General features: G+C 42.5%; 1 protein-coding gene across 17 annotated transcripts in view; it reads right to left on the reverse strand.

Annotated features, from left to right (window-relative positions):
• The window catches only part of TRIP12 (thyroid hormone receptor interactor 12), a 114,925-nt gene that overhangs the window by 34,944 nt on the left and 65,151 nt on the right, over positions 1–14,830 (reverse strand). For 16 of the 17 annotated variants that reach the window (XM_045293928.1, XM_030887143.2, XM_030887115.2 and 13 more), the window contains 9 exons: positions 12,951–13,034; positions 11,900–11,995; positions 8,109–8,257; positions 5,552–5,587; positions 5,374–5,469; positions 4,278–4,370; positions 3,948–4,109; positions 2,782–2,850; positions 2,526–2,691 (listed from right to left, as the gene is read on the reverse strand). In XM_045293928.1, the coding sequence (XP_045149863.1) occupies positions 2,526–2,691; positions 2,782–2,850; positions 3,948–4,109; positions 4,278–4,370; positions 5,374–5,469; positions 5,552–5,587; positions 8,109–8,257; positions 11,900–11,995; positions 12,951–13,034 (951 nt within the window). The remainder of the gene's footprint in view (positions 1–2,525; positions 2,692–2,781; positions 2,851–3,947; positions 4,110–4,277; positions 4,371–5,373; positions 5,470–5,551; positions 5,588–8,108; positions 8,258–11,899; positions 11,996–12,950; positions 13,035–14,830) is intronic. The other variant, XM_045293920.1, reaches the window with a different exon arrangement.

Here is a 14,830-nt window from a genome sequence, read left to right on the forward strand (position 1 = left end):
CATTTTCCCAGGGACTGGTCTATCCAGACAATACGTCCAAAGTACCGTATATACTCGTGGATAAGCCCAGTCCCCTCCCCCCCCACCCCCCGTACATTTTTAATGTTTTGTGGTAAAACTGGGTGCCTCGGCTGATATTCTGGTTGGCTTATACACAAGTATATGCGGTATTTAAGGTGTGCCATCCTTGCCTCTAAGAAACACTCTGGCTGTACTTCTTCCAGGACACAGCAGTTTGTCCTTTTGAAGTCCATGGTATTTTCAAGATTCTTCACCCGCACCACAATTCAAATGAACTGATTTTTCTTTTTCCTTATTCAATGTCCAAATTTCACATGCATATTAAGGCAGCGTGACACACTGGCTTGGGTCAGGCACACCTCAGTCCTCAAAGCAACATCTCAAAGGGTCTTGTGTAGCAGATTTACCTAATGCAACACGTCATTTGATCATTGACTGCTGCTTCTATGAGAATTGATTGTGGACCCAAGCGAGAAGACATCCTAGGCAACCTCAATCTCTTCTCCCTTCACCATGATGTTGTTACATACATGGTCCCGTTGTGAGGAGTTGGGTCTTGTTTATATAGTCATAATCTGTACTTAAACTGCAATCCTTAATCTTTATCAGCAAGTGATTTTGCGTTATTCACCACTTCTCTGTCAGTCTGTCACACTGGGGTGGATTGTGTGCTGCTGTGATGCTGGAAGCCATGTCACTGGTATTTCAAATGCCAGCAGCGTCACCCCCCAAAAAAACCCAGGTTTCAGTGGAGCTTCCAGACTGAAAGCCTTATGCAAATTGTGCCTTTAAAGAAGCTTCCTGTCCAGTTCCCTATGACACTCGGTTATGAGGGACTACATCCTTAGTATTCGTTAACCTGCTTTCCCAGCGTCAGAACAGGTCCCGGTGCTTTATGACATTGCTATAAAAACCGACAATCAGCCCCAAGCTGCCGTCACATGATCAAAGTGCAGGACACATAGTGGAATATTCAACAGAGGTGAAAACACTCACCCTATTAAAAGGAAAAAATAAACACCCCCCACAATTTAAACTAAAGCCAGGCTGCAGCGCCCCACCGTTGTTTGTGAGGACATGCTGGAACACAAGAGTCAGGGGTTGTTTTGGATTCAAACTGCAGGAACTGTTGGCCACTGCAAAGTTCAAAGGGCGTCTCACACCAAACCCACTGCTGTCACTCACACTGATCCCGACTCACAGCAACCCTGAAGGACAGAGGAGCGCTGCCCCCTTGGAGTCCAAGGCTGCTGCCTCTGTGGAAGTAGACTGCTACACCTTGGTCTCCCCGATGTGGCACTACATCTTTGAACCACTAACCCCCCCTATTTCTACCCGAGTGCTTGGCCTTTGTCCCAGCAGGGCTCGCAGGGCCGTTAGTACACCTAGACCATCATGAATGAGCACAAAGGAGCGGACCCCCCCCCCCACACACACACACACACACATCTGGGTAAGGACTACTTCACCGTGGCGCTGTCTTCTAGAACACTAAGTTGGGGAAAGACTCAGTGCTTTTAGGAGAAATCTTTTCAATAAATCACCTCAACAGTGCTCTTCCACAACATTCTGTGGCGATGTAATAACTTGCAGAAATGCAAAACAGTAAGACTGAGTTCCCCCAAAGCGGAATTATTATTTTACTGAAGAATATTGTCTGAAGCTGTTGTAACAAAGGTTATTTTGCCAATGAGCATCATCACTGATCCCCAAAGTAGTATCTCAGAGATAGATTAAACGTGTGGGAAAGAAATCACCTACAACTGTAGGCGGCCATATGTGATGAGTGCTCAGGAGAATCATCACACACAGGTGTTTGCCGAGGCTCTCCCTGTACCCTAGAATGTCAGAGTGGAAAGGAAAATCCCACAAGCAATGTGACATTTGCTTTCCTAGGTTCTGGGGCTGGTGGGGAAGAGGTTCACAAATGCACACGGAGCAGAGCACACAGAGATCTCTTTGCATGACTACGTCTCCATCTTCTTGAGGAAAGGATTCCAGACTCAGATACACTGCTAGCAACTTTAACATGGCAAAAAGAATTACAAGAAGACAAGTGGTAACATAAACTCAGATTCTAATGAACCATCATTACATAATTAGTATCGCAAAGGAAATAGTTATCTTGAACCATGCTTGTACATTGCATGTTAGAATCATTAATGTACTAACTCCCACTGTTGGATACAATCATTGTCTTCGTTATCATACAGCACCCCTGGCGGCACAGCAGTGAAGTCCATGGCTGCTCACCACAAGGTTGGCTGTTTGAATAAGTGTCTCCGAGGGAGAGAAAGACCTGGTGACATGCTCCCGGACAGACTACATCAGGGGAAACCCAGGGAGGCAGTTATATTGTGACGTGTGGTGGCTATGAGTCGAAACCAACTCAGTAGCACCTGGCAACAACTAGAACCACCGCCATGTTCATGGTTGCTTCTATGTGACGAATGTTGATGTTGCATCAGTGGGAGGTGGCGGCAGGACAACCCAGCAGTACTTACTTTGCTTCATGAGCTGGACGGCGAGGGGTGGACAGTTGGAGCACATCAAAGAAAACATGCGGACCACCATGATAAACATCCCCGAACTTAGAATGGGCGGCGTCACTACCAGGAGTTGCTGGACATTTGTAAGCAGATCTTTGGAGGCAACCTGCTGCAGTAAATTCTTCAGGAAAGCGAAAGAAAGAAGATATTGTCATGTGGTAGCCCAGCAATGTGACACGGTCATGAAGTCTCCACAAGGAGCCATACTCACCTCCTCATGTTGGAAGTTGTCCACCAGGCGTGCAAAACAAAGGCAAGTGCTTTCTACGGACTTTTTGTCCTGTTTGGGGGAAAGGAAAAAACCATGAGCCATACTCATGGTTGCCCACTGCTTCTCAACCCCAAACTCCGCCAGGCCAGCTCAGTCAGTACATGTTACCATTGGAAAGGCGAGAGAGCCGGAGGAGCACGTAGTAACACCATGATGCCAAAGTCAAGAGAGCATCCGGAAGGCCCAAGAAGAGACCGAGGCAAAGGAACACATGAGGAGGAACAGCTTTCTCTGTACTTAGGAAACCTCATCCCACACATGAGGTCATTACTCAGTTGCAATCAGCTGGATGGTACTTAACAATGGCTTTAAATCGGTGGGGTTCCTTATGAAAACAAGTAGCCTCTCTGAAAAAAGATTTCAAAGAATCCCCACCCATAAAAACAAAGAGTGTTTTACTGACCTGAGGTTGGTTAGAAAGTGTGCCTCCCTAATGCTATAAAAGGATGTCAGACGTAAAAGCTAGCTTTGTTTGTGTAGCAAAGCCACGGATTTGGGTAACATGAAGCCCTAGAGCAGGGGTTCTCAACCTTCCTAATCCCTTGACCCCTTAATACAGTTCCTCATGTTGTGGTGACGCCCCAACCATAAAATTATTCTCGTTGCTACTTCATAACTGTAATTTTGCTTCTGTGGTGAATCGGGCAACCCCTGTGAGAGGGTCGTTTGACTTCCAAAGGGGTTGTGACCCACAAGGTGAGAACCGCTGCCATATACTCTGCTTTTTATCCGACAGCACTAGTCAGGCAAGCCTACCTCCTAGATTCAAGTCCAGCCTCAGCCCCAGCCCCAGTCTCAGTCTCTGCTCACTTCTGTCTTTTACTAACACATCCCTATCCTGTCTGCCCACCTCCACGCTGACCACTCATCATCAAATACCCTTAATACCTACTGAAATCATCAATAACCCAAGATACCCCACATCATGAGAATACTGTTCAAGTCAACAAACCCATGAAAACTATGTAACAGCACCCAGTACAGTAGTGAAGGGTAAGGATGATGGATTAACACAACATCTACACCAAGCCGGAAGATTTGGGATACTCCGAGAAACAACCGACCAGCCAGCAGCGTTCCCGACAGAGACCAGGCTCTTCTTTTACCTGGTGGGTCAGCCTTTGGGTGAGCAACGGAAGAGAATCTGCCACAAAGTGAAATTCATCTGGTGTGATGCTCTGGCAGCAATTGGCTGCAATCGCGAGTGCATTCCTTTGGGCGTTTATGCTGAAGAACTCTAGATACAGCAAACAGTCTGCCAAACCACCCTACAACAGAGAGAAACCATTTTTACAGCGAAGACATCACCCATCCCAGCAACAAAAACAATCAGCTCCAAAGGAGCCATGCACATTATTTGAGAAACATCTTGTGATCAAGGAGTGGGTGGGTCCGAATGTGGATCTAAAAGCCAGTCTTAGGGAACAGGGCCTTACCGCTTGTAGAATGGCTTTGCTGTGTCTGCGTGACAGCATTTCCAAGGCAGTCAAGGCCTGCTCCGCCACATCAATGCACTGGATCACTTGCAGCTGGAACAGAACACCAGTTACCACTGTATTCAAGTGCATTTCTACTAGTATAACTTCTACAGGAATGAACTGGGCTTTTCTGTCTTCCTTTTGCCAATTTCCATCAATCGCTACTGCCTCTTACATGAAAGCCACCAGAGGAACCAATAACTGATGATCAAGACACAGACATGCAGCCAATACCCTGTCCTTCCAGCTACTTTGCTCCCGCTTAAGCGAGAGAAAACTATGCTTACATGGAGAATAAACAAAATCCAATTACAAACATGAAATTCTCCTATTTTAAAATAATTGTTTTATATTAAAAAAAAAACCTTTTCTATCAGAATTCTATATTCTCCAGGTTTGTCAAGTAATAACATTTGTTCTTGTTCACTGAAAGGGGAGAAAAAGGCTATGAGTATAACAGTCCCAAGCCAGAACCTACCACAGACCCTATGAAAAACCCGCTTCCCAGCAACTGCCCTTCCCTTGGTGACCTTGAACAAGAGGCTTTGGCCATCTCAGCTTTCTCAGCTGTAAAATCAGGGTTTAAATAGCAATCAGCCACATTTTTTTTTAGCTATGAGATTATTTTTTAATCAGGTGTGTTAAACTCATGTCTGAGATGTTATTTTAATTTGGTAATTGTTATTATTAAAATTATACAAGTGGGTTAATTTTATAAATGATCCATTAGCTTCACTGTTAAGTTTTTGGTCTGCAGAAAATGAAGTATTTTTCTGGAACGCTAGCTAAAAATATATAAAGTTTATTTAGAGATACAACACTACAAAAGGCAAAGTCTTTTAAAGTAGACTTACAAATTCTATGTTCTACTCCAGAATTTAAATTCAAGGATTCTCAATTTGATTTCCTTATGTCTGCTTCTAAGGAGCCCTAGTGGCATTGTGGCTTACTAGGATGCTAACTGCAAAGTCAGCAGTTTGAGCCCACGCGTGTCCCATAGGCTTGGTGTTTGGCTTATGTATGTCTGCTTCTGAGCAAGTTAGAGAGTTCGTACCTTTTCGAGAAAGACAGGAATTGCATCCACTACAACTGCAGATGACCTGGGAAGCGCTTCCATCATGTATGTTAAGGCTCGACAGGCATGGTTCATCTAGAAAACAAGACTGTGTTTGTTTTCTTCTGACTAAAAAACTCAAAATGTGGAGAGCTTTAAAAGTACAGTATGTACTTACAATGTCAAAATTATGCTCCATCTGCAGTAATGTTATCTGTGGAGAAAGATTTTAACAAAATATTAGAAGACAGATTCTCAGAGAAAAGTTCTAGAAATGTGAGCTCCTCTTCCACTTCAACTGAAACGGGGTCATTCATGACATTTACCACATGGAATAAAGACAGAGCCAGTGTGCACACAAGGTCTGACTCTAGTTAGATGGCACCGCCCGCAAGCATGCACGCACGCATTTTCTCTCTCTGCGAATCATCACTACAGGACCCCAGAGACTGTGGGTGTGGGGTGAGAAGTGCTCAGCTGCTCAGACCCAATGAGCCACTCTCTGAGCCTTTGGAGTGTCACTATGAGTTGGAATCAACTCGACAGCAACAGGTTTGTGGTTTCTAATGCCCACTCAGACACATAACATACTTCTCAAGAGTCACCAAGTGCCCACAGCATTTGCTATACACATGACCCGACCAGAAATGCCCTGTCTGCAGAGATTCAGGACCTAAGCTTAAAATGCCTGTGAAGAAGCTTCTCTGCCAGCAGAGAAAGGCCACACTGCACACCTGTCAAGTATACTGTAGCAGCATGCAGTCGGGGATTTGAACACAAGATTGCCCACACCACAGATTAGGAGCTAACCCAAAAGCCAAGGTAACATAATAGTAGAATCATCAGTGGACCTAAATATATAGTTTTATTTTCAGTTGCTTTTATGTGTGTGGAAAATAAGTTAAGCAGACTTCAGTCTTTTTTTTTTTTTAAACTAGGCAATGTAAACCTCTTACATTTCTTATCCTGAAGCAACCGAGAATTATCAGATAAATTTCCTAGTCAGACAGCTATCCACTCGCTATCTGTGGGTTCAATGGAAAACCTGAATTGAAGCAGTACTGTAGCCTTCAATCAAATGAGTAATTACAACAATAAACATCAGGTATTTTAACACAGTTCTTAGTTTCTCCTCAAAGTAGCTCTACATGGATATGGAGTTTAGTCCTGAGACTATTATGTTGTTTAAATACCCCACCCACACACACACAAACACACCCACACAACCCATTTCATGTTCTAACCAGTCCTGCTTCTACCTCCAGTCAGCCACTTTAACCACCCAAATTCAAAAGCGTTGTCACATTAATAGAAAAAGACCACAATCAGAAGGAATTGCAGTAAACCGACCTTCTTTACCAAAAATATTGACAGCCATATAAATTTGTGGTGATAAATATATTAAATCGTCATAAAAGATGAAGCTGGACAGCTCATTAACAACTACTATTAATAGCATGAGTTGACTTGCATGGGTCTATTAAGCACTTAAATCTAATCAACAACCAGCAAATTAAGTAATGTGAAAAACGTGTCCGCATTTTGGCCTAGATTTAATGACTTCTTTATTTAACTAACAAAAACTGCTTTCTAAAGAGAAGATGGTATAAAGTGAACTAGAGCTTTATTGCTATTTATGTTTAATGACCCCCCAAAAAAGTTTGATTCATATCATAGAACCCACTACGGAGCAAATCATGCAACAGGCAAGAATAGCAAGAGACAGACTGAGAGCCTACCCCCCTGAGTTGCACAGGTTACCCGCTACACCCGCCCCACTCCCATCATCCTGATCTGGTCATGGGTCCAATGAGACGGTCTAATGTGTCACCAGATCTTCATGCTTTGGCTAACAGTATTGGAGACGAAGAAAAGGACGTAACATTTATTTTTACCTTCTAAGATAAGATGTGCCATGAATATAATCGTAATGTTTGTTTTAGACTAATGCTAATATTTGACTCTTTTAATGTCCAATCTTAAAGTATTGCCAATTCCTTTCATTTTGGACTAAGAAAATTACCAAACCACTAGATTAATGTCATATGGCATGACAAGTGCCTACATTTTGCCAATGGCAATGTGTCTTCCTATTATTTAAAAAAAATTTCTAAGTAAATGTGCTTGACACCATGGATGGATGGATGGATTGTGATAAGAGTTGTATGAGCCCCCAATAAAATGATTTTTTTAAAAAAGAATATTAATCAGGTCGAAATATCAATTTACAGCTGCATCGAAAGTCATTAAGGTTATTTATTTACTGATTTTGGGAGCGGGGGAGATGACGACACTTAGCAAGTAAACTTTTAAGCTAGAAGGACCCATATGGTGGTTAGCTTGATCTCTGTGCCTTGCACACAATTATCAAACGAGGAAATTTGGGGGGCAACAAAGACAACCAAAAATGAACTTCCTATTACTGCCTCATAAGTTGGAGAGGGGAGGCAGGGCATATAAACTTAGGCACAATTAGAGTCTGGGTCCTACTTACAGGGCTAGCAACTTAAAATACAGAGTCGATCATAACAGTATCAAATCTGGGGTACCTGGTTCACCATGAAATGGTTCATTAAATAGACTTATCCACCAATCTAATATACCCATGAAATAAAAGCATCAAGTCACTCTCTCCTATCAACTTGTTCTGCTGTTTTCAATCATTGCGAGATGCTCTCATGCATCTGTTGTGTTTTTGGCAGCAATGAGGGTCACCACGGGGCAACTACGCTTACCAAAGCTGGAACAACACTCTTGACGGGAAAGCCTCCCAAGGTCTCCTCGTTGCCCATGACCAACAGTTGACACATTTCGATAACAGCCTGAAGTTGCTGACTCTCATCGGTGGCTTGTAGTCCTTGAAGAAGCTGCTGGGCCTTAGAACCTTCAGCGGAAGACACAGGCATTTTTACACAGTGCGGAAAATGATGACCTGCTGGAAACTGTGATTTCTACCACTTGGGAGAAGCTCGGCCAGGAAATGGCCACCAATCTTCTTTGATCTTAATTAAAGGCCAGGTCGATACTGGAGACAAGATACATGGCTGATACAGTCAAGGCAGAATTAAATAAACTGGATCAATGCTGCTGCCTTCAGTGAATTCAGAGTTTTTGGTGTATTTTTGCCTAAGTGAGTGAAGTTGGCCGGGTTCTTCAGATGAGAAACAGAAAATATAATAATCACAAAACTAGTATGTAATGTTTCTTCTACCTGCTATTTAAAAAATAATAGTTAGCAAAAGTGTTCCTTCTGCAATAAGAGTCAAATAAGCAGTATTCCCAGACCTCAAATGAACCAGCAAGGACTTCCCTCAAAACCTATACTGTAATAAATGAAGTATGGTGGCAGTATGGGGGATGGTGTGGGGGAGTGTTTTGTAAAGTACCAAACTGACCGGGCTCTGCACCTCTTATTTTCTGTGCAGATTCAGGCCGCCGGAGAGCCACTCCTGTTGAGACGGCTCACTCACCACTGCCCAGAGAACTGGGAATCAGTTCACAGTTAACCACGAGAGGAAAACAGGTTGTTGGGACTGTCACAAGCAACACCTACGAAGTGATTCTTTCCTTGCTCACCTTTCTTAAAACCACACTCAAATTCAATGCGTGCTTAAGAAATGTATAACTGATGTCACCTTGAAGCCTATCTCTTCACACACATGAGTATTTTACCATACCCACTATCAACATACTGAAAATATAATAAGAAACAAGGTTAGAATATAAAACAATTTCAAAAGGTAATCGAAATCAATTAAAAATGAATAAAAAGCAATAACAAAATATCTACATTAATCTGTCTAAAACTAACACACTATCTAAAGCACTTAAAAAAAAAAGACTACAGAAAATATTTCTGAGTCTGGAAATTGGCCAACAGAAAGTTTCTAAACTGGGCTGAGCATGAAAATTCAGAAACAGAGCCAAAATGAGAACAGGACCAGAGAGACATCCAGAATGCAGCTCAAAGTCTGAGAACGAAATGAAACCTGCATATGATCTTGATACTCTTGAAAGGAAATAATGAAGCAGAAATATTATTTTGAAGAGACAATGACCTAGCCTTTCCTAAAAGCTACCAACCCCTACCGGCCGAAAAAAAAGGCTCAGTGGACCCTCAGCCAAAACAACAAAATCACCAAGGCCCAATGTAATTGAACGACTCACATTTAAAAAGAAAGCAAGCGAGCCTTGACAGAAGGCGGAAAGAAAGATGACCTTGCCCTGAAGGGCGACAGGAAGACTTGTAAGCAGAAATTACAGAAGCCAGACAACATCAGAAAGAGCTAACGGAGGCTGAATTTCCTTAACGATGCAGGATCAAACACGAATTTGGGAAATAAAAGCAGAGCTCAGTCAGCTAAAGGGGAACAAACAGTCCCTGTCACAGAAGGACGGCACTACAGAAGGGGACGCAGAGCACGGAGGATACAAAGGGGCTTACAGATTCCAGTTATCTTTGAATTCCATTTTTCAATGAACTTTTTGAAAAGTTCTCAAATATGTGTGGGCAGATATTTTAAAATACCAAAACAGCAACGTCTTTTTAAGTCTAACATAAGTTCCGTATGTACTTGAGTATAAACCGACCCGAGTTAGCAGTCGAGGCACCTAATTTTACCACAAAAACTGCATTTAAAAAGTGCTGAAAAAACTCAGCTTATACACGAATGTATATATGGTAAAAGTAAAATTAGAACGAGCAAAGGATGGGCAGGAGTTAAAAAGAGTGAAACTGCTAGGTTCTAGTGCTGGCTGGGATATGGTAAAGTAACAGTTTAAGTTAAGCCAGAGAGCAACGACGGTGAGGATGGCGGAGGCCAGGGCACTAATCTGATCTGTTGTACAGCGGATCACCACGAATCTGCAATGACTGCACAGCTCTGAACACCACACCACCATGGTACCAAAACTAGTGGTCTGAACCTACTAGTTGCTCAAACGGGGAAAAGATCTGAAAGGTTTTTCCATAAAGATGTCCACGTTTGGGAGCCCTGTGGGGCAGTTCTATGCTATGCTACAGGGTCAGGATGAGTCAGAATTAACTCCATAATAGGAGGTTTGGTTTGGGTATTTAATAAAATCAGTAATATGAGCGAATCCCTCTTAGACACTAAAAGATATGTATAAGGATGTTTAAATAAAAAGTTGAGAAGATCTGAAAAAATACATACTTACAATGTTTGATGAATCCAAAAGGGTATATCTTCAAAAAATCTCCACACCACATTACATTCTATTGTCAAGCTCAAACTAGCAGGAGTGCAAACCGGTACAACTCCCCCAAAGACAGTTCTAGAATGCCAGCACCACTTGCCAGGCATTTACCCATTCACACATTGGCTCCACTTCCAGAACAATTTTTTGAAGACAACATTGCAGAAAATACAATGGTTGTATATGTCACTGTACCAGAACCAGTAACCCAAACCCAGAAATAATCCTAATGTCCAGTGACAGGGACCGCTGAAACCAACTATGTCCCGCGCGCTCTCTCTCTGGCTCACTCAATCGCTCACTGTGCGCAGTGGCGAGAGACTCCAAAAGCATAAACGTTCACTTGGCTCTCCAGGGCTCTGCAGCAGGGTCTGCTACCCGAGTCCTGAGGGATGTGGCAGCAAGAGACAAACAAGAACAGAAACACCAGCTGCAAGGGGCCGAGTCAGTAACAGAAAAGGGCATGAGGTACATGTGCACACATATTGAGTCCACACGGATACATGGCAGTTTTTTAAATGCATGGAATGATATAAATTTAAATTAGTAAGGTCAGAAGTCACAGACTTCCATAATACTTTAGAAAGGTGTGAGATTCAACAAGTCTTAAAGAGTGTAAATAGCCTACTGAGTCTATGAAGCATTATCAATGAAGCCATAAAACAAAAAGAACATTTAAGTTTTGTTTAAGGAAGGTGGAGGATTTCACTGGATGTCATACCATTGCTGGATGTGCTATCAATTGTAGTTATTGGTTAGGTTGAGACGTCAGGAGTCACTGTGATGTCTACTATAGAGAAGCTAGACGGGCTTTAATACATTAGTGTGATGTGTCGAGTGTTGGATAATTCTACAGAGTAATCTTTTCCTCACACACACATATTTAATGAGGGGCTCCCAAAAGTTCAGGGGAAAATGAAATGAAAAGACAATGGAATTTTTGAAACCCCCTAAATAGGTTGGCTGTTTTATGCTTGAAATCATTAAACCATAAGAAAACTCCAAGATTTCCATCTACGCAAAGAGGCAAGCAGATGCCATAATGTGAACCACATCTTTCCACAGTGCAAAGCAGCACATAGCAGTCCGCCACCACCTTAGTGCAACCTTGTCTCTAATGAGTCTACCTTAGCTTGACACACACACAACAAAAGCAAAAGAAGCTAGCCTGGTTGTTAATATTTAAGATGAGAATATGCATGCAGTTCCTGGAAACAACACTTCTATCAACAGTAATCAGCAGTACAACTTGCACTTAATTAATTATAAGGATTTTTAGAGGACAAATTTATTATCAGAATTAACTTACTGGCTCCACTTCCAATTGTTCTGTGGAAAAGTTGTGACATCCGAGGACCAAGAGGACCAAACAGATGAGGAGGAAGACCCCTGGCCTCTAACAGAGCTAAGGAAAAAAAAGAGGGGGGATTGGGGGAGGGGAGGAGGGCAAACTGAGTTGGTTTAATGCAGCTGATCTTATTCATCTGAGTTAATCAATGCTACTTTCCATAGCGAACTTTGAGGTGCTATATTAAACGTTCAAGACCACAAATATAGGAATAGAATTAGAATCTATTAAAACACCCATATTTCAACCCTAAATTATCAGCAGAAACTCACAGAAACAAACAGTCCCAGAAAAACCCAAGGTACGAAGTGCCCTTGTGCCTTATTTCCCTCTGTTGTTATATCCCAATGAGATATTGGTCATGATACCTTCTAACGCATGGAAAACAGTACATTATTTGTATCCATTCCAAGCTCTAAAGCGAGGAAAACTATGTGTTCATGAGAGTTCTCAAAAGCGAGCTGTCATCTGAAAACTGACCTGTTAATGTACCTTATACATACCACAATAGAATCGATTGTAAACTACTTTAGATAGAAGAATTTATCTATCCATTGGTCAAGATCATGCACATAATGTAAACTTGGTTACTTTAAAAAGTAAACTCCTAAGTCAAATCTGTAATTTAGAGATACAATGTACATTTAATTGGGAAAAGGTGACAAGAGACAAAGGAGCACGGCCCCAAACCACCCTCTGCGATGTGTTCGGATCACCACGTTCCTGAGAACAGCATATTATGCACCTTTTCCAAGCTGCTTCTCGATTTGTTACAATAAATCCTGCTACAAATACACCACAAAAAGATGATTTTAAAAGCAGCAATAGGTATAAGGGCTCTCTCCTCAAGTTAAACAGTAGAAATTAAGAGACAGATCGACCATACCCAATTCAGTGGGAAAGGGGGAAGGTGCAGGTGTTGCTAGATTATGGTCAGATAAACTTATCAGTTAATTTCCACAATGATCCTTAAGTCTCTTGTAAGCACAGTAAGTATCTTTTTTTTTTTTACCTTGTAATCGTCCCATCTCGGAATCATCAGATTCACTCTCCCCAGAGGTGGTCATGCCAACGGCCCCTGCGACAGAACTGGAGGCTTCGGGAAGGAGAATGAAAAAGAGAGAAGAGAACAGGTTAGGGGCCCAGTTTATCTTACAAAAGGAATGCAGGCAGGCCACGACACTTGTCCGTCTCTCTTGTAACGCTCACTCAGCTGTTCTTCCAGTCTTCCTATGTGCCCACTTCGGTGAACGTATGGATGGCTCAACTGCCTTAGTACTAAATCATTCCATTTCAGCTCTACACGGTTTGTGACAGATCCAAGTCTTTGAAACAGTTTCTGAGCTATTAAGTCTTGTCCTGAACTACTACTCTACTGACAGGCAATGAAGGAAGACTGCTGCACAAGGAGGGAAGTTAATAGCTTATACATGAACCAGAAGCAAAACAAAAAGAAAACTGGCATCTGGGGGAAATGCTCTATTAGGTGGTTGGTGTGCCTTGTTCCTGGGCTATAGTCCTGACACAACCACTCAGCCACCTTCTTCAACCTAAGTGTATGCTAAAATGGCACCCTTCTATTCCCAAGCCAAAGTCTAGAAGGCACAGAGCCCCACTAGCAGAATGAAGTGAAAAGATAGAACAGTAAAATGTCAACTCAGAAGGATTCCGCTCCCCAGAACACTCACAGCAATTTCTGGTCCGATTATGAAGCTGACAAGGAGGTAAAGTTATATTCACAAACCATATGTTTCCAGTCCCTCGACGTGTTTGTTGAGTCTTAAACCATGTGGTTTTTGTTTGTTTTTTTAAACAAGCATTCCATTTGTGAAGGGCAGCATCACCCACAATACCGTGAGCCATGCACACACTACAGAACAGTTGCCACACAGAGTCCATCCATCATTGTTGTTCAAGAAGCCCACCGACAACACAGGCATTATGGGGATGCTCTGAAGAACGAGATGACTGCCAACAACCAGCAACTCCGTGTTTTCCTAAGACTTTTCTTGACACATCAATATGTACTTTTTTAACAGCCCTGATGGTGCAGTAAGTTAAGCACTGGGGCAGTTGACTACACGCCAGAGGTTCAAATCCACCAGCAGTTAGCTGCTTAACAGGCGACAGATGAAGCGTTCTGCTCCTGTAAAGAGTTACAACCTTGGAAACCCAAGGGGTGCAGTTCTACCCTGCCTTATAGGGTCACTATGAGTCAGAATCAACTCCACAGGAATAAGTAAGTAAGCATGATTTGGTGGGGGTTTAAAAATATTCCTGGGGAAAATTGATGGCATAGAATACTGGTAGGCAAACTGGCTCACCAGCCAAATCCAAGACCCACATCCACGTTTGGATTCATGAAGCTGCTCATGGGATACAGGCAGAGAGCTGGGTAGCAGCAGCAGAGACTCTGAAAGTGTACACAGAATGAAATATTAACGGGGCCTTTCCTCTATACATCATGACACTAAGCCCCAGTTTAGGACGACGGGCTAACTAGAAATTGTAATATTAAAGGTTATCAGAATCCGTATGAGGAAAAAAGCATTGGCTTAATGCTACTTAGAGATGGCCTTTAGGAAATGCTTGTTCGGCATAGAACTGTGTGTTCCTAACAATAAAGTCTCCCAAAGAGGCATTAGAAGGGCTAGCACACTCCAGAAGGCACATGAAGAAGGTTGTGTGCATATCCAAAGCCAGATAACTAACTGTGGGTCAGAGGTTTGAACCCAGGAGGCCTGGCTTCATAGAGCCTTAACAGATCAGCTCCTTAAATACATTCCTCAGTAGCACTTTTAAATTCAAACACAGTCGCCAATTATGAGTTGAATTAATGGCTCAATTTGTTAAACTGATCTGTGTGCCTGTTTTCAAATTCTGCCAATTATG

Source organism: Echinops telfairi, unplaced genomic scaffold, assembly GCF_000313985.2.
Source record: "Echinops telfairi isolate 266 unplaced genomic scaffold, ASM31398v2 ScPeMD7_3;HRSCAF=10, whole genome shotgun sequence".
NCBI lineage: Eukaryota > Metazoa > Chordata > Mammalia > Afrosoricida > Tenrecidae > Echinops > Echinops telfairi.